Source organism: Neofelis nebulosa, chromosome 10 (genome assembly GCF_028018385.1).
Source record: "Neofelis nebulosa isolate mNeoNeb1 chromosome 10, mNeoNeb1.pri, whole genome shotgun sequence".
Lineage (NCBI taxonomy): Eukaryota > Metazoa > Chordata > Mammalia > Carnivora > Felidae > Neofelis > Neofelis nebulosa.
In genome coordinates, this window is record NC_080791.1 from 58742558 (window position 1) to 58763232 (window position 20675).

Genomic DNA, 20675 nt, shown 5'->3' on the forward strand with positions numbered 1-20675 from the left:
CCCCTCCCATGGGAATTTCTCTTTTTGTGTTTTGCTTTTTAAATTTACAAACAAAACCAGAACAAAATGAAGGGAACTGAAGGAAAACACATGCGCATACAGAGGAAACTCACAGTTGTGGGCCAGCACAGTTGCAGGCATTTTATATAAACATTTCCATTTTTAATTCTCACCACAACCCAGCCAAAAGTCATTATTCCCCTTGTAAGGACGAGGGCACTGGGTTGAAGAAAGATTTCAGAACTCCGTCAAGAACCCAAAGCTAGGCAGAAGAGGAACCAAACATCTAGCCCAGGTTTGCCTGACCCCCAATCCCTTTGATGTCAACCCTCCTCCCAAACCTGACTGTTTTACCCATGGGTCCAAGTTTCCCAGAGTTGTAATCACAGTGCAGCTCCCAGTGGGAAGGCCCTCGTTGGTGTCCTGCATAAGTGGTCATTCAGCCTTCCCTGATGTATCCCAAGGCAGGCAGTCGCTAGCTTACATAGCTCCTCAGTTCTTTACAGATCACATACCTGTTATTTCACTTAACCTGTACCACCTCCTTAGGAGGAAGGACAGAATTTGTGATGTGCAAAAGGTCACATTCACAAAGTGCCTGGCAAAGACAGGGCTAGAACCTTGGTTGCCTGCCTCCTGATATCAAAACCATGTGACTGTCTGCTCCTGCTATAGCCCTGGGACTGGCTGTCCTCTCACCCCCCCTCCCATCCCCACCAAGTTGTAACACTCCCTGGCACAGGCTGACCAGATAATTCACTGTCCCAGTGCCTGCCTCTCAGGAACCCATCTCTGGCCTTAGATCCCTGTCACCACCTGGTGGAATCTGGGCCCTGTGTGTTCGGGGCACACTGCTGAGATCTTTGGTCTGTGTGTTGAGATTGGGAGCTCCTGGAGTGCAGGGCCTGGGTCTCATCCCAGAGACCTGCTTATGACTGAACCCAGAATAAGGGACTGGTTGAGGTTGAGTGATGTTGGATGGAATTCAAGGTCTAGTTCTGCCACAAACTCACTTTGTGTCCTAGGAAGAGCCCCTGTCCTCTTCTGCTGGCCACTGATCTTGAGACGTCATTCCAGCAGGCTGTGATTCTGTCTTGAGAGCTAATGGAGGAGACGGGCATACTCCCATACCAGGTTTACCAGAGGGCTGTGTTGAGGAAATTAGTTTAGGCAGGAGCGAAGGTTGATATGTGTGGGGGTGGGGTGGGGTGAGGAGTGGAAGTACAGGGGAAAGAAAGGTGATTAGGGTAGAAGGGAGGTAATGGGGATAGGGTCCACAGACTGCATTATTTGTAACAGCATCGTCAGCTAGCCTCAGTGGGGCTCAAACAGGGAATAGCTAGCATTTGGATGAGCTAATAGGTATTCCCCAGCAGCCTGAACCAATGTGAGTGGCAGATAATGAGACAGCAGGAAATGGAGTGAGGGCTGTGAACCCTAGCTGTGAGGAGGGTGGGAAGTGCATTGGTACAGTCTGGGCATATGGGATGGTGGCCACCATCTCTAGAGCCTTGGGTGGAGTGCCAACCTGTCCTGGGTGGCCACTTTGAACTGTGGTGGGGTGCCGTTCACATTCTAATCATGCTCAAGGGCTGCTGCTGCACACTTCGTATCCCTGCAGTTTCCCCTGGGAGTTCTGTGGAATATTGGGATAGCTTATCTTTCAATGCTCACTCATATGGCTGCTCTAGTCAGCTTTTAATCCTGGATCTCACTTAAATTTAGAATCACATTCCTTCTGGGAGATTGTACAGCAGCATGCTGGAGGAAGAGCATAGCTTCAGAATCACAGGAAGCCAGGGGCCAGGCCTGGCTCTCCTGTCTTAGCTGTGTGACCTTGGGCTGGTCATTTCACTTCTGATCTTTAGTCTGTGAAATCTGTGAAACGGGGTCATATGTATCATGAGAAGTTGTGAAGGTTAGAAACAATGTAAATAATATGCCTACTTCAATCCCTGAAACATCGAAGAGGCAAAATAAATGGTAGCTGTTATTAATTCCTTCCCAGGGTAAGAATCCCACCTGTGGCCTCCTTGATGGAAGGGAGTTAGCACCTACTTGCACTGTTCCAGGGATGGGGGAGCTCACCCCTTCTAAGGGCAGGTTGGCCTGGAAAACCTTCTTCCTTAGATATAGTTGAGACCAGTCCCAGTTCGGTCTCTGGGGCTATAACGCATGCTGCTCTGTGGTCACAGGACAGGTCTGTGGCATTTCCCCCAAACAGTGTCAAGGGATCTTACATCTGGTAACACAGTGTTTGCTTGCACTACAGGAGCAAGGCTCTGGAAGTTCCCAGCCTGGTTCAAAGGGGTACATTTTAAGTCAGGCTTGTATAAGTCACAGAAATCCCTTCCCCATCCCTGTGAAGTTTGGAATATATGGTTGTATCCTCCTGAGTCTGCATTTTTCCTGGGTGAACTCTCAATTCCCTGAACAAGAGGCAAATGGGAGAACTGGATTCTGGTCCCAAATCTATCCACTTCAGGGCAAATCACTTACCTTCATTGAGCTTCCAGTTACTCATTTGTAAAATGAATAAAATAACACTCTCTCACAGGATTATAGTGAAGATTAGCCCAGAAAAGTATTATGAAAGTTGGGGTTTTGGGAAAGGCATTTAGTAAATGTTAAACACATTTCTTGTTTTAAACCACATTTTTGAAAAAGCACCCAGCAGGTAAGTCCATCTGGTGTTGCCTGTTATTTATTACACCTCCAAAGAAAATCATCTCAGAAAGTCAATGCCGTTCCTGGTTTTAGAATAATGGCAAATCTGGGGCGCCTGGGTGGCTCAGTCGGTTAAGCATCCGACTTCAGCTCAGGTCATGATCTCACAGTCTGTGAGTTCGAGTCCCGCGTCGGGCTCTGTGCTGACAGCTCGGGGTCTGGAGCCTGCTTCGGATTCTGTGTCTCCCTCTCTCTCTCTGCCCCTCCCCCTGCTCATGCTCGGTCTCTCTCTGTCTCAAAAATAAATAAAAAAACATTAAAAAAATAATTAAAAAAAACCCACTAAATTAAAAAAAAAAAAGAATAATGGCAAATCAGGTGGAGGATGCCCTCCTAAACCCATAAAATACAGCCCCAGGGTTGTACTTCATCTGTGAAGAGCCTACTAAATTCCAGGCTCATTCACTTACCTTATTCTGTGGTTGGGGACCAAGGCTCAGAGAAGGCCCAGCATATCAGTAGTAGAGGTTAGATCCCGAATCTCATAACATCTAGCAATTTTATACCCCTAGTCCTCACTTCTATAAAAGAGAGGTGAAGGGAGGATAATCTCTGGGCCAGACTAGTTGCACCCAGGACTAAGATCCAGCAAATCTTTGTAAAGCACCTTTGTGTGCATAACACTGTGTCTAGGAAAGCACTGTTACCCACCCCCCACCCCACCCCCCACTATCTTAGTAACATTCATGGAATGGCTGGTCTGGAAATCAGCCTTGGTGAAGGCTGAGGCTGATTCTGTCTTGCTCTTAAGATTCTGTATTCCCAGTGTCTGGCACAAGGCTTGGCACAAAGCAGGACACAGCAAATGTTTTTTGAATGAATGATAAATCAGTAAGCAATTATTGATCACCGACTATGTGCCAGAGCCTGTGGTAGAAGGAATTCTATTAATACAAGCCTGTGGGGCTGGTATTATATCCCCATTTTACAAGCCAGAAAGTAAAGGCTGAAAGCAGTGAAACCGACTAGCTCAAAGCCTCACAATTAATTGGTGCTGGAGCAGAGATTGGAGCCCAGCCTGGCTACCTCTTGCCTGGGCTCTAGCTGCTGCCCCACAGCTGTCGGGGAGTTGGGTCTCCACCCACTTATTCCATTGCCCCAGGCGTTCCCTGATGGTAATTGAGGACTCTGGTGAAGGGCTGACTTTTGAATGGCCTCAAGGAAATTAGAAAAAGCAAGCCTGATTTCCTGGTTCCTACACAATCTAGCTCATGCATAGCCTTCTTGTACAAGAATCTAGGTAATTCAGTGTGAACAACCTGGGTTCAAGTTCCATCTTGAACCAATTTCTCACCAGTTGTGGCCTTGGGCAATATACTTGGGTCTCTCCAGGCCTCACTTTCCTCTTTTGCCTGACTACTCTTCTGAGAACAGGCGTCTGGTACTCCAACTTCTTTTTTTTTTTTTTTTTTTTTTTTAATTTTTTTTTTTCAACATTTATTTATTTTTGGGACAGAGAGAGACAGAGCATGAACGGGGAGGGACAGAGAGAGAGGGAGACACAGAATCGGAAACAGGCTCCAGGCTCTGAGCCATCAGCCCAGAGCCTGACGCGGGGCTCGAACTCACGGACCGTGAGATCGTGACCTGGCTGAAGTCGGACGCTTAACCGACTGCGCCACCCAGGCGCCCCGCGGTACTCCAACTTCTGATAAAACTGTGGGGCAATCTAGTTCACTCTTCGCACGTCCATGTGGCTCCGGAAGAGGTATTTTCATTCTTCTAAGCAGCTCAAGAAAGGCTGAAAACCCTACCCCCAGATGGTCTGGATGTGTGGGGAGGGGGCTGCGTGGATGAACAGCCTCACTGGCAGATGAGGAAGGTGGAGCTACATACCCAGCTACATAGAGGCAGGCAGAGTGGACTGAGATCCAGAGGTCCTGACTCCCAGACACGAGTTCCCTCCGTTGCCCTTGCTGCCTCCTTTACTTTTTCTCACAGTTATCATTGGCACACGTTTATGACCCATAGAGTGTAGTCGTGCTGTGTGACCTACATAAAGTCTCCCCTCTTCTAAGGGTATTAGCCTCCCTATCTGTGAATTGGGGATCCTGGTCTTAACAACCTCGAGGTTCCCTTCCAGCAGAGAGTCCGTGCTCTTTGACTTGAATGCCCCGCACCAGAGAGCACTTTCTCCTTTGCAAGGCAACTAGACACCCCCCTGTCCCGCCCCCGCAACAGTCAGACACCTGCGGCCCGCTGAGAAAGGACTTGTCGACGCTCGCCCCCTTCATGCTTGCCTATTTGGCTAACCCATTCGCTCACCAGAGAGGGGTGTTTGAGGACCGAAAAGAAGGAAAAAACAGAACTCTCCTGCAGCTACAAGCATGCTACCCTCCGCCCCAAGGTAAAAACTTCAGAGCGTCGTCCCCCTAAACACACACACACGGACACAGAAACACTGCGGCCCAAAAACCTGTAGGAGGTGGGGGCGGCTTGTGCGCGTGCGTCGGCGCGGAGCTCTCTCCCGCCCACGTGCGCGGCTCCGACTGCAGGCGCGTGCCCGGACGGCTGGCGGGAAAGCGCGCGGGAAGCCCCCGTCTGGCTCCCAGTGTGGGGGAGGGAGGACAAGAGGCGTTTGGAACGTGCCACTCTCGGAGAGAGGGGGGGGGATTTTCGTGCTCCGCTAGCGTTTCTATCCCTTCTATTCCCCGACCGATCCGTTAGTTCCCCCCCCGCCGAGATCCAGAGCCCCATGCCGCCGCCACGCTCCTTCCCTGCAGTGTGGCCCGGCCCCTCGAACCCAGCTCTGGACTGAGTTGTCCCCTCCGCCGCCGGAGCGGGGCGCTGCGCCACTTGGTGGGGCCGGAAATTCCCGCGGCCTGAGTGGAGGAGCCGAAGCCGAGAGCGCGGCGCCGCCTTCCACCTCCCCGGGACGGGCGGGGGCGCTGGGCCCTGCGAGGGCTGGGCTGCCTGAGTGGGGGCGGGGGGCCGCGTCTGCTAGGAGCTGCGGCGCCGGCGGGCGGGGAGCCGGACGACGCTGCTGTTCGAGAGCCGCTCGGCGAGCTAGGAGACCCTGCGCCCCAGCTCTAGGGCCCCCGCCCCCTTGCGGTCTCCGCCTCCTTCCCTCACACACCCCCCGGGCCGTCCGAGCCCCAGGCCTTCCCGGCGCTCCTCCTCCTTCTCTTCACACTCGCCCTCCGACCCGGGTCCTCCAGCCGCCCGCCGGCCTTGCTCCCTGCCGGGGGAGTTCTCGTTCTCAGGCTCTCCTTACACACACAGACTCGCTTGCGGGGCCTCCCCTCCTCACGGCCCTCCACCTCCTCGTCCTAGCTGACGCCGCCGTCGGGGGAGGATTGATGTCCCTTCAGCATCATGCAGCCGCCGCCGAGGAAGGTGAGAGTGCAGCCGGGGGGCTTTGGGGTTTGGGAGGGATGTGTACAAGGGACGCGGCTGGGGCGACCCGCTGCGTCCCCTCCCCCTTTTCGCTAGGGGCCGTGACCGCCGTCGCCTCGGGCTTGTCACCGAGTTGCCGGCGGCTCCAGGAGGGGGCCACGCGAATGAGGTGTCTTTCCGACGGAGGGGCGGCCCGGGCTCGTCCCTTCCACCGCACTGGAGACCCCTAGACATTTCACAGAGTTTCGGGTGTGCATTTGTGTGCGCGCGCGCATGGCAGTGCTGCTCGCTGCAAAGTGCATTCTCGGGGCTGCACCTAGGGGAGGCGGGGAGCCCCTGCAGCTTTGCAGAGCCTGTGCTTGTGTGATTGTTTAGTCTGTGCCTGATTTGAGCCCTCCAGCTGCTTGTCGCCACCCTCGTCCGTTTGCAAATTTTCAGGGAATTTGTTTCTAGTCTTAGCCGTAAGGTTCGGCCTGCTTTTCCCACGGGGCGGCCGAGAAGTTGGACTAGTTACCGCCCCCCACCCCAGGGGAAAACAAGAAATTATGCCTTTCTCCCCCCACCCCCAATCCTGCCCCGCCCCTCCAGCTAGGGGGCCTTGAGGCAGTGGTGCTGCTCCCGGAGAGCGTGAAATGGGCAGTGCGTGGCGTGTGCACGGCGATCTGGGCTTGGGGTGGGAGTGACGGGTGCTCCCGGCGTGTCAGCCGCTTCCCCCCAGCGCCCTTCGAGAACTGTTTCACTGTCCTCTTCCCCAGCGTTCCCAGGGGCTGAGGCTGTGTCCTTGTCTTTTTAATCCTGCAGATGGTTACTTAGTGTCTACTCTGGGCATTGGGTGGAGAAGGCTGTTCTGTCCTCCCCTCGTGGACAAACCTAACTCGCTCGTGTCTGCTTCTTTCTCTTTCTTAATCCGGGTTTCTCCAGTTAAGTGAGTCTTTTTTTCTTTCACACATGTACCCCCCACCCCTCCGGGTTAGCACGGCTCTGGTTGGGGGGGGCGGATTCCAGGCCCACTGTAACCTGGAACCCTGGCGAGAGGCACTGGCCAGCTTGCATTTGCTGTTCTGTTTGAAGTGGAGCCGCCACGGGGACCGGCTTGCTGGGGTGGCTTAAAAGCACTGCATATGCTGGAAGGTCACTTTTGCTTTCTCCTTTGTGAGAAAGAGATTGTGATTTGATGGGCTGTCAGCGAGTGGAGGGCATCATCCTGAGAGACAGTGTGCTTTCTCGCAGCCATTATGGAATAATTTATGTAGTCAATTTATGCATATGATTTCATGATTGTGTAAATTTCGGTCCTTAGATATTAGGCATTCCTATACTCCCTTCTGCCATCTATACTCAGCTCACCTCCCCTGGTGGTTGAAATCTTTAAGTCTTTTTTGGAAGAAATAGAAGACAGGGGCCTTGTAAAACTCTTCAGAAGATCTACTACATGTGTACTGAGCTTGTGCATGAAATGGAATGACTGGAAGCTTATTTTGCACTTATTCATTGTGTAATTTTTATACTCTTTTACTTTCATTTAACCTCTTTCAGGTTATTTGCCTAGTTTTCTCATTAAGTATCGTCAGTAGAACAAAATAAGGTGGCTAATAATGGATTTATGGCCTTTACAGAAGTGAGCAAGAGTTCTATATTCTGACAAGTATTAAGTATTTTGCTTAATTAATTATTTTGTTGTTAAGGTTGCAGTAAGGCCTTCATAAATGTATGATATATTTTAGGTGAAAGTTACACAAGAACTGAAAAACACTCAAGTTGAGCAGATGACAAAACTTCAAGCCAAACATCAAGCAGAATGTGATTTGCTTGAAGATATGAGGTAAGATTATAGTAAATAGTTTGAGAACTTTTATATCTTTGTTTCAAAGAACCATTGAGTTACCAAGCCCCAGGAACTAATGATGGAATTTCCTTTTGGATTTCCTGCTTTAAGGCTGTTAGAGCTTTGACTCAGCTAGAAATTATAACTGGAACTAACGCAATGCAAACTTTTTTTCCTTTAGTGGGGGAACCTATGACCTACACATACTGTCATGAAAAAACAAGGGTCTTAAAAGTTTATTAGTCAAATTATAATCATTGAAGTAGAAATTCTTAAATAGTCTTTCTACTGAATTGTAACATTTACTGACTTTAATGATTTCACATAGATTTTTTAACTGACACCTCTGGTTAATGGTTAATATCTGAGGGTGAGCCAGTCAACCTCAGATGATTGCACACTAACACTGTTTGTTAGAACATGACAAATATAATTTTGTCTTTGAACATTAAATTTAGTGGGAAATGTGTTTATCATATTTTGTCATTACCTATATTCATAATTAAGATAACTTCAAGTAGATAAACTATCTTGCCAGCATTGTGAAAATCAGCATCTTTATTGAGGGAAGCATGACTCATTTTACTGAAAGAAACACCACTCTTTTAATAATCCTGTAATACAAATTGACAGCTCAACAAACATATTTTTGAAAATGATGGGGGGGCGGGGCACCTGGGTGGCTCAGTCGATTAAGCATGTGACTTCGGCTCAGGTCATGGTCTTGCAGTTTGTGAGTTTGAGCCCCACGTCGGGCTCTGTGCTGACAGCTCAGAGCCTGGAGCCTGCTTCAGATTCTGTGTCTCCCTCTCTCTGCTCCTCCCCCGCTCATGCTCTGTCACTTTCTCAAATAAACATTAAAAAAAAATTAAAAGAAAATGATGGAAGATAATTTGTGTGTTGAAACAGAGTGGCTGCAATTCTTATTTCCCTTTAGTAACACATTTATCAAATTGGAGTTGGGTCCGTAAGCTTTATCAGTTACCTATTTTTCCTGTGGTGCATAATTACATGTTAGTTTCATGAAAAATATGAACTGTGTGTTGTAATAAAATTATATGTGTTTGGATACCTGAATTGTTTGGAGCCCAAAGGTTTAAAGAGCTTCTTTTTTCCTCCCCCATATTTAATTTAGGTGCTATTTGTGAGTATTTCTGCTGTATTTTCAGGGTTTCTTAGTAAGGTATATAAAGTTAGTTGTATCCAAACTTGGATAAGATCAGTGTTTTCTGACTGAAAAGTATTCTGCATTTATTTTTTTGTTTTTCATGTGGCCACAGGGAAATTTTTAGACTTAAATAATTCCTGTGTAACATACATGAAACTCTTCAAATGGTTAAAAACTCAAAATTTTTAGCATCCATTAAGTGAAATAAGCTATCTTAGTAGAAATTTCTAAATGAAGAAAGTAATAAATTTTCAGAAGCAATTCAGAAAGGCCAAATTAGTGTGTAAGTAAAGATCTTCTGTTGGGTCTGGATGGTCAGTGGTCCTTAAGTCCTGCTAATTATATATTCTAGAGATTTCTTGTTTACATTCTTTTCTGTTTTTCCCCTTTGCCTATACCTTGGTATAGGAGCTTATGGTCAAGTATAGGGATACACAGTCACTGCTAAATTGATATAGTTTGGTGTGCTATTATTTAGTTGTTTCTATTATTGCTGACCTATCACATTTCACTTACGTTATTTCAATAATATCCTAATTCTTGCAGTAGTGTTCTCATATTTTCTAACCCCCCCCCCCCCCCCCCATCTCTCCTTTTATGTCTGTCTTCCACATTGTCACCAGCTGGCTTTCTAAAAACGTTGTTTGGGATGCCTGGGTGGCTCAGTCAGTTGAGCGTCTCTTGATTTTGGCTCAGGTCATGATCCCAGGGTCGTGGGATCCAGCCCTGTGTCAGGCTCTGCGCTGAGCATGGAGTCTGTTAAGATTCTCTCTCACTCTGCCCTGCTCTCCTGTGCGCATGCTCTCTCTCTAAAATAAAAAAATAATAAGATAAAAACAGTTTATTTTATATTGGGTTCTCTGTGGCCTTTTGGATAAAGATCATACACCTCATTGTAGCATATATGGCCTTCTGCAACCTAGCCACAAGCTTCCTTTCCTGGCGTAATACTACCATTTCATGCTTATTCATCCTTCCTTAATCTCCTTGCCCTGGCAACTCAGGACTTCTGGTTATCTAATTGTGCTCTTTACATTCATGCCTTTATATATGCCAGTCTCCTTGCCTGTTGATACCCTTCCTCCTACTTTTTCACCTGGCAAATTCTGCTTACCACTAAATTTGCAAGTTTGTTCTTTGTGATCTCAAAGAATTTTGATTTTGCACATGCTTCTGGCTTCCCGGCTCATGTGAACTCCTTGAAGTGAGAGCTAAGTCATTTTTGTATCTTTGTACCCTTTTAGGCTGGCAGAATTGTTAAATGAATGTAACTGGTTATATTTAAATGCACCTTAGTTGTTTTTAGGTGAAATGTTTTATTGTTCTTTTGGTAGGGGGCTAGAGTGGTGTCTGTTGAGCTTGTGTTACACTTTGATTCGTGTGGGCATATTTATTTATTTATTTATTTATTTATTTATTTAAAAATGTATTTATTTTGAGAGAGAGCGAGCAAGTGAGGTAGCAGGGAAGGGGCAGAGAAAGAGGATCCCAAGTAGGCTCTGCACTAAACAGTGCAGGGACTCGAACTCACTAACCATGAGATCATGACCTGAGCTGAAACCTAGAGTCAGACGCTCAATCGACTGAACCACCCAGGTGCCCCTCATGTGGGTAGTTTAAAACCTACCGTGCTATTTGATGTTGAGTATGTCTATATTTACATATACTATGTAAATACAGAGATGGTTGGTGTTCCCAGGGATTAATAGAGTCCTTATTACAGTGAGTCAGTGTGTTCTTCTTTTATGTTAAATTATTGGAATGAATCCCTTCACTCCTTTATAGTTGTGAGCAGAATGCTATATTACCTACTAAAACGTGAATTTAGGTTTCTAACTTCCTTTTTTCTCAATGATAATATTGAATTGGAAGTTGAAAATTGTGTATTGTTGGTATTTATAATAACTTTAGTTGCTTGAGGAAGGGGGTAGTCTGCCTTTCTGGTCTGTCCTATCAAGTCAAATGACATTTTAAAAAATTCATTAGAAACCTCTGAACTTGGGTTCAGGTGTATAATACAGTATGTATTATATTGTAAAAGATCTTGCCTGCCATTTTTCTTTCTTTTTTTTTTTTAAGTTATCTCTATTCCAATCTGGGACTTGAACTCACAACCTGGGTATTAAGAGTTGCATGCTCTACCGACTAAGCTAGCCAGGCACCCCTGCTTTTCTCTTTCCCAAAACCCCACAAATAATAGTCCTTCTCACCAGTGCCCCCTCTCCCCCATCAGTGTTATGTTCAATTTAGGTTAGTGTGAATCACTAAAAAGCAAATAGTTTTGTTTTGCTTTTCTTTCTTTTCTTTTCTTTTCTTTTCTTTTCTTTTCTTTTCTTTTCTTTTCTTTTCTTTCCTTTTCTTTCTTTTCTTTTCTTTTCTTTTCTTTTCTTTTCTTTTCTTTTCTTTTCTTTCTTTCTTTCTTTCTTTCTTTCTTTCTTTCTTTCTTTCTTTCTTTCTTTCTTTCTTTCAAGATTTTATTTATTTAAGTAATTTCCATACCCAATGTGGGGCTTGAACTCACAAGCCCAAGGTCCAGAGTCACACGCTCCTCTGACTGAGCCAGCCAGGTACCCCAACTTTTCTTAATATAAAAAAATTGATAGTAGAGAAAAATTATTATGATTTAAAAAAAAAAGTGAAGAAGAAAAAGACCACAATAATTATTAAGCTGTAAGTAGGAGATGTAATAGGAGATATCATGTGTTAAGCTCTAAATAGGAGAATTTCATCCTGGGTTATGGCTAGTTTCCACTCCCTTCCCCCACTTTTCATCTTCTGGAATTTTGAAGGGAGGAAACCAATTATGATACAGTATTTTTCCTTTGCTCTCCTCCCCTTCTTCAGTTCATTTGTTCCAGGGATGTATTTGGAAGCTGGTGTGTTCGGAGTAAAATTTGAGAAAGAAAGATAAACTCATTTGTTGTTAATCAGGGACATTGCTTTGGGGAGGCTTTATACTGAAGTGTTTCCTGTTGGCTTTTTCTGTCAGCTGTACATAAGCACACTTTACTTTCTTTTTAGTTTATTATTATTTTTTCTTTTTGCTTTCTAAGGTGACTTATAAATTTCTAAGTACTACAGCCTGTATATTGTTTATTAATGTTACATATTTAGTATTGTTTATTCTTATGATTTGCTAAGTAGAGGCAATAAAGAAAGTTCTTTGCAGGGATTCTGAATATAAAGAACTAACTTCTTAGCAGACATTTTTTAGGAGGTCATTATATAATATGGCAAAATCTCAGAATTTTAGAGTCTGATTGATACTGTCCCATTTGTTGATGAAAATGGAAACTGAGGCGCAGTGAGATGAAGTAAATCATATTGAGGAAAAATGCTATTTCTCTATTTTCTAGACTAGTGCACGATCCCCTCTATTTGTATTTCCCAAGGTTTTAATCAAGGAAATCATTATAGGTCCCATTTCTTAAAAACATCTTGCCTATCAAAAAGTACATTTTAACTAATAATTTGTTTTCTTATTTTTTACTTTTCACACGTCAAGCTGTAAATCAGCTTTGAATCACTATTTTAAAACTACTTACATGAATCCAGACAAAGGCAAAGATACTTGAAACTTGACCTCAGAGAAGGTTGAGTATATGGTTTCTCACAGATGTTCTGAAAAATGGAAACTGGCTCAAGAAGCACCTGTCTTTCTTTGTAGACACCTGGAGGTCTGGCGACCTCAAGTGAGGAATTACTGTGCTATAGGTTCTCTTTTTTAACCTGTAGGTTCATGGAACTCACTGGGGATTGGATTCTTGTCTGTTTATGGATTCTCTTTTTTTTTTTGTTGTCTCAGAGACTGTTCGGTCTAGAAGGGAACCTTGGAAGTAATCTGGTATAGACTTTTTAAAAAAGATTTTTATCTATCTATCTATCTATCTATCTATCATTTATTTATTTTGAGAGTGAGAATCTGTATGCACATGTGTGTGCACATGTAGGGGAAGGAGCAGATAGAGAGGGAGAGAGAGAATCTCAAGCAGGCTCTGTGCTGTCAGCATGGAGCCTGACATGGGGCTTGATCTCATGAACTGTGATATCATGAACTGAAATCAAGAGTTGGATGCTTAACTGACTGAGCTACCCAGGCACCGCTAAGATTTTTATTTTAAGTAGTTTCTATATCCAGCATGGGGCTCAAACTTACAACCCCGAGATCAATAGTCACACACTCCGTCTGAGCCAGCCAGGACTCTTTTGAGAACAGTTTTCTTGAGACATAATTCACATACCATACAATTAACCTATTTAAAGTTTTTTAGTATATTCATGGGGTGTACAACCATCAACACTTTAACTTTAGAACATTTTTGCTCCCCCAGAAAGAAGTGCTGTATTTATTAGCACTTTCCATAATTTTCTCCAGCCTTAAGCAGTTACCTTCCCTGTCTATAGAAATGGAATCTGTAAAAATGGAATCAGACACTGTGTGGTTCTGTGACTAGCTTTTGCTTAGCCTAATGTTTCCAGGGTTCATCCATGTTATAGCATCAGTACTTCATTCCTTTTTATTGCTAAATAATACTCTGTTGTATGGATATGCCATCACATTTTATTAATCCACTTATCATTTGATGGATTTTTTGGCTATTATGAATAATGTTCCTTTTGAACACTCATGTACAAATTTTGTGTGGATTTCATGTTTTCATTTTTATACCTAGTAGTAGAATTGCTAGGGTCATGTGGTAACTCTGTTTAACTTTTTTTTTTTTTTCCTGTTTAACTTTTTGAGGAACTTTCAAATTGATTTCCAAAGTGGCTGCACCATTTTTTATTCCCACAGCAATAATGTCACGAAGGTTCCAGTTTTTCCATATCCTTGCTAATGCTTGTTATTGTCTGTCTTTTGATTATAGCCATCCTAGCGGGCATGAAGTGGTGTCATTGTGGCTTTTATTTGCATTTCTCTAATAGCCTGTGATATTGAGCATTTTTTCATATGCTTATTGGCCATTTGTATATCTTCTTTGGGGAAATGTCTATTCAGATCCTTTGCCCATTTTTAAACTGGGTTTTGTCTTCTTGTGTTGTAAGTTCTTCAACTACGTATATATGTGTGTGTGTATGTATGTATATGTATATATATATGTGTGTATATATATATACACACATATATATATGTAAGCTATTTGACTTCCACGTATATACTATATTTGCACTATTTTTCCCACTCTGGAAGAATCACCTGAAGTGATTCATACGTGCACTAAATTTTGAGAATTACTTAAGTGGTGGAAAGAATAAGGACTTTGAAGGTAGACCAGAGATTGAAACCCAGCTCTGCAGCTTACTATTTGGGTGATATTGGAGAAGTTACTAAGGTTCTCTGAGCCTCAGATTTCATAAATGTAAAACAAAGTTAATGCCAACCTTTCTGCTTTTCTGCAAAAGTTAAATGAGATATGTGAAATGCTGAGCATAGTAGGTCTTTAGCACTGGTAGCTACCATTGTTAGTGGAAATTAGAGCCTGGGAAGAATGTTGTCTTATTCAAAGTGACAATGGAGGTTATTGTGTTTCATTAATTCTAAGAAGCACGGTTTTATTTAATTTTTTTCCATTCTTCTGAAATCCAGATACATTTTACAATTGCTTTTGGCTTTGATGTAGTTGTCATTGTCTCTTCATGCATGGAACTTGCAGAATACGTATTGGCAGGCTTGGAAGAAAATCCCAGAGATAATGGTGGGAATACAAATGTTGGATCACCCGGGCTTTTGATGGTACAGAGGATGATATTGTGTGGAAAACTATAGGTTATCAGTGACTGATTCAAAAAAGTGATTCAGAAGATCTTGACTCCGAGTGTGACCAGTTCATGCACCAATTTATTTTATCTTTTTAAAATTACTCACAAATTATCCTAAAAATCTGACTAAATAAGCTTAAAAGCACTCTTTTAATAAGTATAAATAAAAATTGTAAGTATTAGGGTATTGAATCAATTTAGTTGGCAGCATTTTTTCTTAGTGAAACATAAGGTGTCTTGGAATGTGTATTTTTTAATATGATGAAAACTGGAAGTAGCAGATCAGATACTGGACCCAGGTCTTTTTTTTCATTCATTCAAAATCATATTGCTTTTCAATTCAGAGAATTGAATTCAATTGAATTTGAATTCAGTTCAAATGAGAACTTAAAAATGATGTAAATCGTGAGAGGGAGCATTTTTAAAAATAGGACTGTAATGGTGGCTCAGTCAGTTAAGCATCTGACTTCGGCTTACGTCAGGCTCTGTGCTGTTCACGAGTTCGAACCCCATGTCAGGCTCTGTGCGGACAGCTCAGAGCCTGGAGCCTGTTTCGGAATCTGTGCCTCCTTCTCTGCCTCTCCCCCGCTTGTGCACTCTCTCTCAAAAATAAATAAACATTAAAAAAAAGTAGGGCTGCAGGGAAAAAGATCGAGTGGGACCATACTTAACATTTCTTTGAGAGGCACCTGAGTCGCTCTGTTGGTTAAGTGTCTGACTTCGGCTCAGGTCATGATTTCAGTTTGTGAGTTTGAGGCTCCCCCCCCCCCCCCCCCCCATCGGGCTCTCTGCTGTCAATACAGAGCCTGCTTTGAATCCTCTGTCCACCCCCTCTCTCTGCCCCTCCCCCCTCTCAAAAATAAATAAATATTAAAAAAATATTTGGGACGCCTGTGGTGGGCTCAGTTGGTTGGGCATCTGGCTTTGGCTCAGGTCATGATCTCACAGCTCATGGGATCAGGTGCCGCATCAGGCTCTGTGTTGACAGCTCAGAGTCTGGAGCTTGCTTTGGATTCTGTGTCTCCATCTCTGTCTGCCTCTCCCCCCGCTCATGCTCTGTCTCTCTCTCTCTCAAAAATAAATAAACATTAAAAAAATATATTAAAACATTTCTTTGAATGAAAAGAAGAAAAAAGAGTACCTCATTTTATTTATTTATTTATTTATTTATTTATTTATTTATTATTATCTTTTTAATGTTTATTTATTTTTGAGAGAGAGAGAGAGACAGAGCGTGGAGCAGGGGAGGGGCAGAGAGAGAGAGGGAGACGCAGCATCCAAAGCAGGCTCCAGGCTCTGAGCTGTCAGCACAGAGCCAGATGTGGGGCTCGAACTCATGAGCTGTGAGATCATGACCTGAGCTGAAGTTGGATGCTTAACTGACTGAGCCACCCAGGTGTCCCAAGAGTACCTCATTTTAAAATGAAAGGATAGCATGGAACTTCAACTGACTAAATGAATTTATGTTTTTAATATATACTTCCACAATATGGTCAGTTCTGGAGCAAGACTAAGAGTAGGAGGTACAAACTAGGCAGAGGAGGAAATAGGAAAATATAATTTTTTTTTTTTTTTAAAGTTTTTCAACGTTTTTTATTTATTTTTGGGACAGAGAGAGACAGAGCATGAACGGGGGAGGGGCAGAGAGAGAGGGAGACACAGAATCGGAAACAGGCTCCAGGCTCCGAGCCATCAGCCCAGAGCCTGACGTGGGGCTCGAACTCACGGACCGCGAGATCGTGACCTGGCTGAAGTCGGACGCTTAACCGACTGCGCCACCCAGGCGCCCCTATAATTTGAGAGTCTGTTTACTAAAACTTTTGGTCACAGACCACTGCTTACTTGAAAGAGTCAGGGTTTTAACAATACCTTTTCCTGTTGCTATTTAATGGTTTATGAACTCATAAGCCATTCATTGTCCATAGATCCTTATATGCTCCTAAAATGTGAAGATTTGTTTCTGGATGGGATGGCCGTTGCAACCCACAGCCGGAGTTCACATTTATAGATTTGAACAGGGGATACTTTCATGAGCCAGATGGAATTAAACTAAGGCCTAGTAATGAAAGTGACCCACCACTTGGGTTAAAAATAGAAGTGTTAGAAGAATTTTTGTGTGCACTTTTTTTTTAATTTGTTTTTTTTTTTAACCATACCCAGATATGTAAATATGAGAGATGGTGAAGGTGATCTTTGTGGTAGGATAGCTGTGATATATTAGAACAAGCACAAATTTAGAGGCATACAATCTGAGTGTGAATCCTAATCTTAATCTCTTATTAACTGTGTGACTTTGGCCTTAAGTCACCACAGGTCACTTAAACTTCTCTGAGCCTCATGTATCTTATCTGTAAATTAGTAATAATTATAGTATCTTATGGGATTATTTTGATAATTAAAACAAAAGTAATGCATATAAAAGCTCTCTTGCATAGTATGTGGAACATAATAGATGTTAAGTAAATGCATGTGGATTGTAATTTTGTTAAGTAATTGAGAACATCAATTCCGAATTATAGTCTGTGACTTACTCATCCCTAACAAGTTAACTTGTGGGTTAAAAAATGTAATGAGCCTCAAAGATAAATTGTTCAAATAATTCTAAAGAATTTCTTTCACCAAGTTCAGTAGTCCTAGGTACCTTCCATTTTTCTCTGTCAGTAATGATTCTTCTCATGATTGCTGGATGGCTTCTGCAACTCCAAGCATAATAATCTCAGACAACAATGTAAGTGGAGGATGGGGAGGGAAGAACAGTTTATGGAAATTTTCTCTGCCTTCCTCCCCTCTTTATTTCCTCTGGAGAAGGTCATTTCTACCAGAAATATCTGAATAGACTTTCTCTTATGTTTTATTGGCTGAGTCTGCTTCATTTGGTTGTTCATGCCTAGCTGTAAAGGAGGCTGGGAATATGATTATATTCTTGGAGAGGTGGTCTTTGCCAGCAAGAAGTAAGGTATTGGTGGCAGTAATATGGCTTTTGCCACATTACTGTTTTGCCCTGTTTGTCACAGGGAACCATTTCTAATTTACTTCTAGTGTTTCCCATAAAAGTGTAAAAAAATGTGTTGGGGTTTAATTGTGAAAGATGTAGCTGGATTTCCAGATGTCCCAAACAGACTAGAACCGTTTGTATCCCCTCCTACCAACTCCTTTTGAAATCAGTGTCTTAGGTCAGGAGTAGGTTTTTGTATTTGCTATAGGTAATGGTCCGATAGGCCTGTGGCCTCTTAGGATTCTCAGCGATACAGGAGTGATTAAATATCTTGCCTCTTTTGGTCTTCTGATACGTAGAGAAATGGTGGTCTAAGGGCCTCCCAGGCAGTTGGTTTTTGTTTTTGTTTTTGTTTTTGTTTTTGTTTTGTTTTTTGCTGAACTATTTTTACTTCTAAGGTGAAAGCATTAGTAAGTAGTGAAGTGGCTAAAATGAAAGCAGGGAAGGACAAAAAAGAGCTAGAATTACTCCTAGCTGAATAATTTGCCCCTTAATGATTGAGGATTGGAAATTCAGTCTTGGAAATACAAAGTACTGGAAGAGGCCTGTGATGGTAAGTTGATGTTTTTCTTTGTAAATTTTTTGAATGTTCATTTGAATCCTGCAGATGCCGTTCTGTTTTATTGGTGTCAGTCTTCAGGAATGATCTGATGCATGAGCAAGAGTTAGTTTCTGAGTCTGGTTTGTGCTGTCTATTCTTCAGTGACTAATTTGGGAATTAGGCACAGAAACTTGTAACCCTCTCTTTTGTTCCATTGCTACAGATTTCCTGTCATGCGTTGGTCAGGGCTAACTTAATAAAACTTTGGCTGGTATTTTTATTTCATCTCATTGTGTCTTCACAGTATTCCTTGGTCATGCTTTATTTTAACATTCCATTTGATCTTTTTTTTTTTTTTTTTTTTGGCATTCACATAGGAATGTCTTGTCATCCAGATGTTTTCTGTTTTGTGAACTTTGACATAATCCCAATTCAAAAAGAAAATGTTATTTCTGGTATTATGAAAAGTGTCACCATGTCTGTGGCTCCACAGGAAACAATTGGGAGCATATATCCCTTGATTATATGTTAGCGGTATTTGTTTTTCCCCAGTGGTGGTTGGAGAATAGGGATTAGAGGCAGAGACTTTTTATTGTATATCTTTTTTTGTATGTTTTGAATTTTGAACTATGTGAATCCTACCTACTCTCAAAACTAAAATTAAATGATTTAGTATTGGTAAATATTTGGCTTTTAGTTTTTAGTGAAGTTACTTCTATATTTTATGTTAACACACTTTGCAGGTTATTTCTAATACTAAGAATACTACAAATATTAAGAATACTTGATACATAAACTTATTTTCATAAAATGACTTGTCTTCACCTGGTTGTAGTTTGGAGTTGGGGAAATAGTCTCTGTGTACTACTGTGTTTCTTTCTTTTTGTATTATGGAATTGTTTTATTCCAAAACAAGTACACATATTAGGTGGTTAGATTCCTGTCCAGCCTCAAATTTTATTTTAGCTAACTTTATCCAAAGGTTTTACATTATAGTCATAATTAAAAATATTATTTCTGTGGTAATATGTATTTTGCATTATTAGTCAATTCTTTCCATGGGGGAATTGTTTTCTGTTTTACTATAGAGGTGTTTTAATAGTTTCCTCAGCTATATTGAGTTAATTGAATATTTTTAGTACTGCTTTTTCTTTGCTTGCATTTTTAGCTGGACGTCTTTCTGTTTTTCAAGTGGTTGTTCTAGGTGTTACACCATGCATCTTTAATTCATCACTGTATACTTGGAATTAATATTATACCACTCCACCCAAGACACTTACAGGTCCAGTTCTGATTACTTCATTCCAGACTTTGTGCTGCATACCTTATTTATTTTTTAAGTTTATTTATTTTTTGAAAGAGAAAGAGAGAGGGAGTGCAAGCGAGCAGGGGGGACAGAGAGGGGGACAGAGGATCCGAAGCAGGCTCTGTGCTAACACTACAGAGCCCAATGTGGGGCTCTAACTCCCGAACCATGAGATGATAACCTGAGCCGAAGTAGGACACTTAACTGACTGAGCCACCCAGGCACCCCTATGCTGTGTACTTTATAAACGCCATGATATGTTAGTTTTTCTTTAAACACACTTATCTTTTGAAGAGATTAAGACAGAAAAAAGTCTTTTATATTTACCAATTTTGACTTTTCTTTCCTTCCTCAGACCACATAGGTTTGAGTTTCCATCTGGTATCATTTCCTTTTGGGTTGAAGAACTTCCTTCAGCATTTCTAGTGCAGTTCTACTGGTGACAGTTCTCTTAACTTTCACTCGTCTGAAAATGTCTTTATTTTATTTTTCTTTATTCACCTTCATTTTTGGAAGGTAATTTTCGCAGGATCTTGAATTCTGTGTTGACAGTTGGGTCACCCCATTGTCTTCTGGCTTTTAATGTTTCTGATGAGAAACCATACACACACACACACACACACACACACACACACACACACACATATTTATATACTTGTTTTCTTCTATGTAATGTACCTTTTTTCCTGATAGCGTCGTTCTTCTTTATCTTTGTTTTTTTTGCAGTTTGAATGTGATGTGACTAATGTATCTTTTTATTACTTTCCTGGGGGTTCACTGAGCTTTTTGGATCAACAAATCAGGGAAATTTGGGGCCATTATTTCTTCAATTTTTTTTTCTGCCCCATTTTCTCTTCTTCCGTTTTTGGATTCCAAGGATATGCATATATTAAACTGTCTGATAATCTGTGTTCTTCAGAGTGAGTAGTTTCTGTTGATCTGTTTTCTGGCTCATTGGTTCTTTATTCTGTAATTTTTTTCCTTAAAAATTAAAAAAAAAATTTTTTTTTTTTTTTT

General features: G+C 42.4%; 1 protein-coding gene across 5 annotated transcripts in view; it reads left to right on the plus strand.

Moving 5' to 3' along the window:
* The window catches only part of FCHSD2 (FCH and double SH3 domains 2), a 301322-nt gene that overhangs the window by 5933 nt on the left and 274714 nt on the right, over positions 1 to 20675 (plus strand). Inside the window, exons 1-2 of one of the 5 annotated variants that reach the window (XM_058687860.1) lie at positions 5492 to 6063; positions 7788 to 7885. In XM_058687860.1, the coding sequence (XP_058543843.1) occupies positions 6043 to 6063; positions 7788 to 7885 (119 nt within the window). In that variant the 5' untranslated portion in view covers positions 5492 to 6042. Of the gene's footprint in view, positions 1 to 5491; positions 6064 to 6875; positions 6989 to 7787; positions 7886 to 20675 lie in introns of those variants that run through there. The other 4 variants (XM_058687856.1, XM_058687859.1, XM_058687858.1 and 1 more) reach the window with 4 other exon arrangements.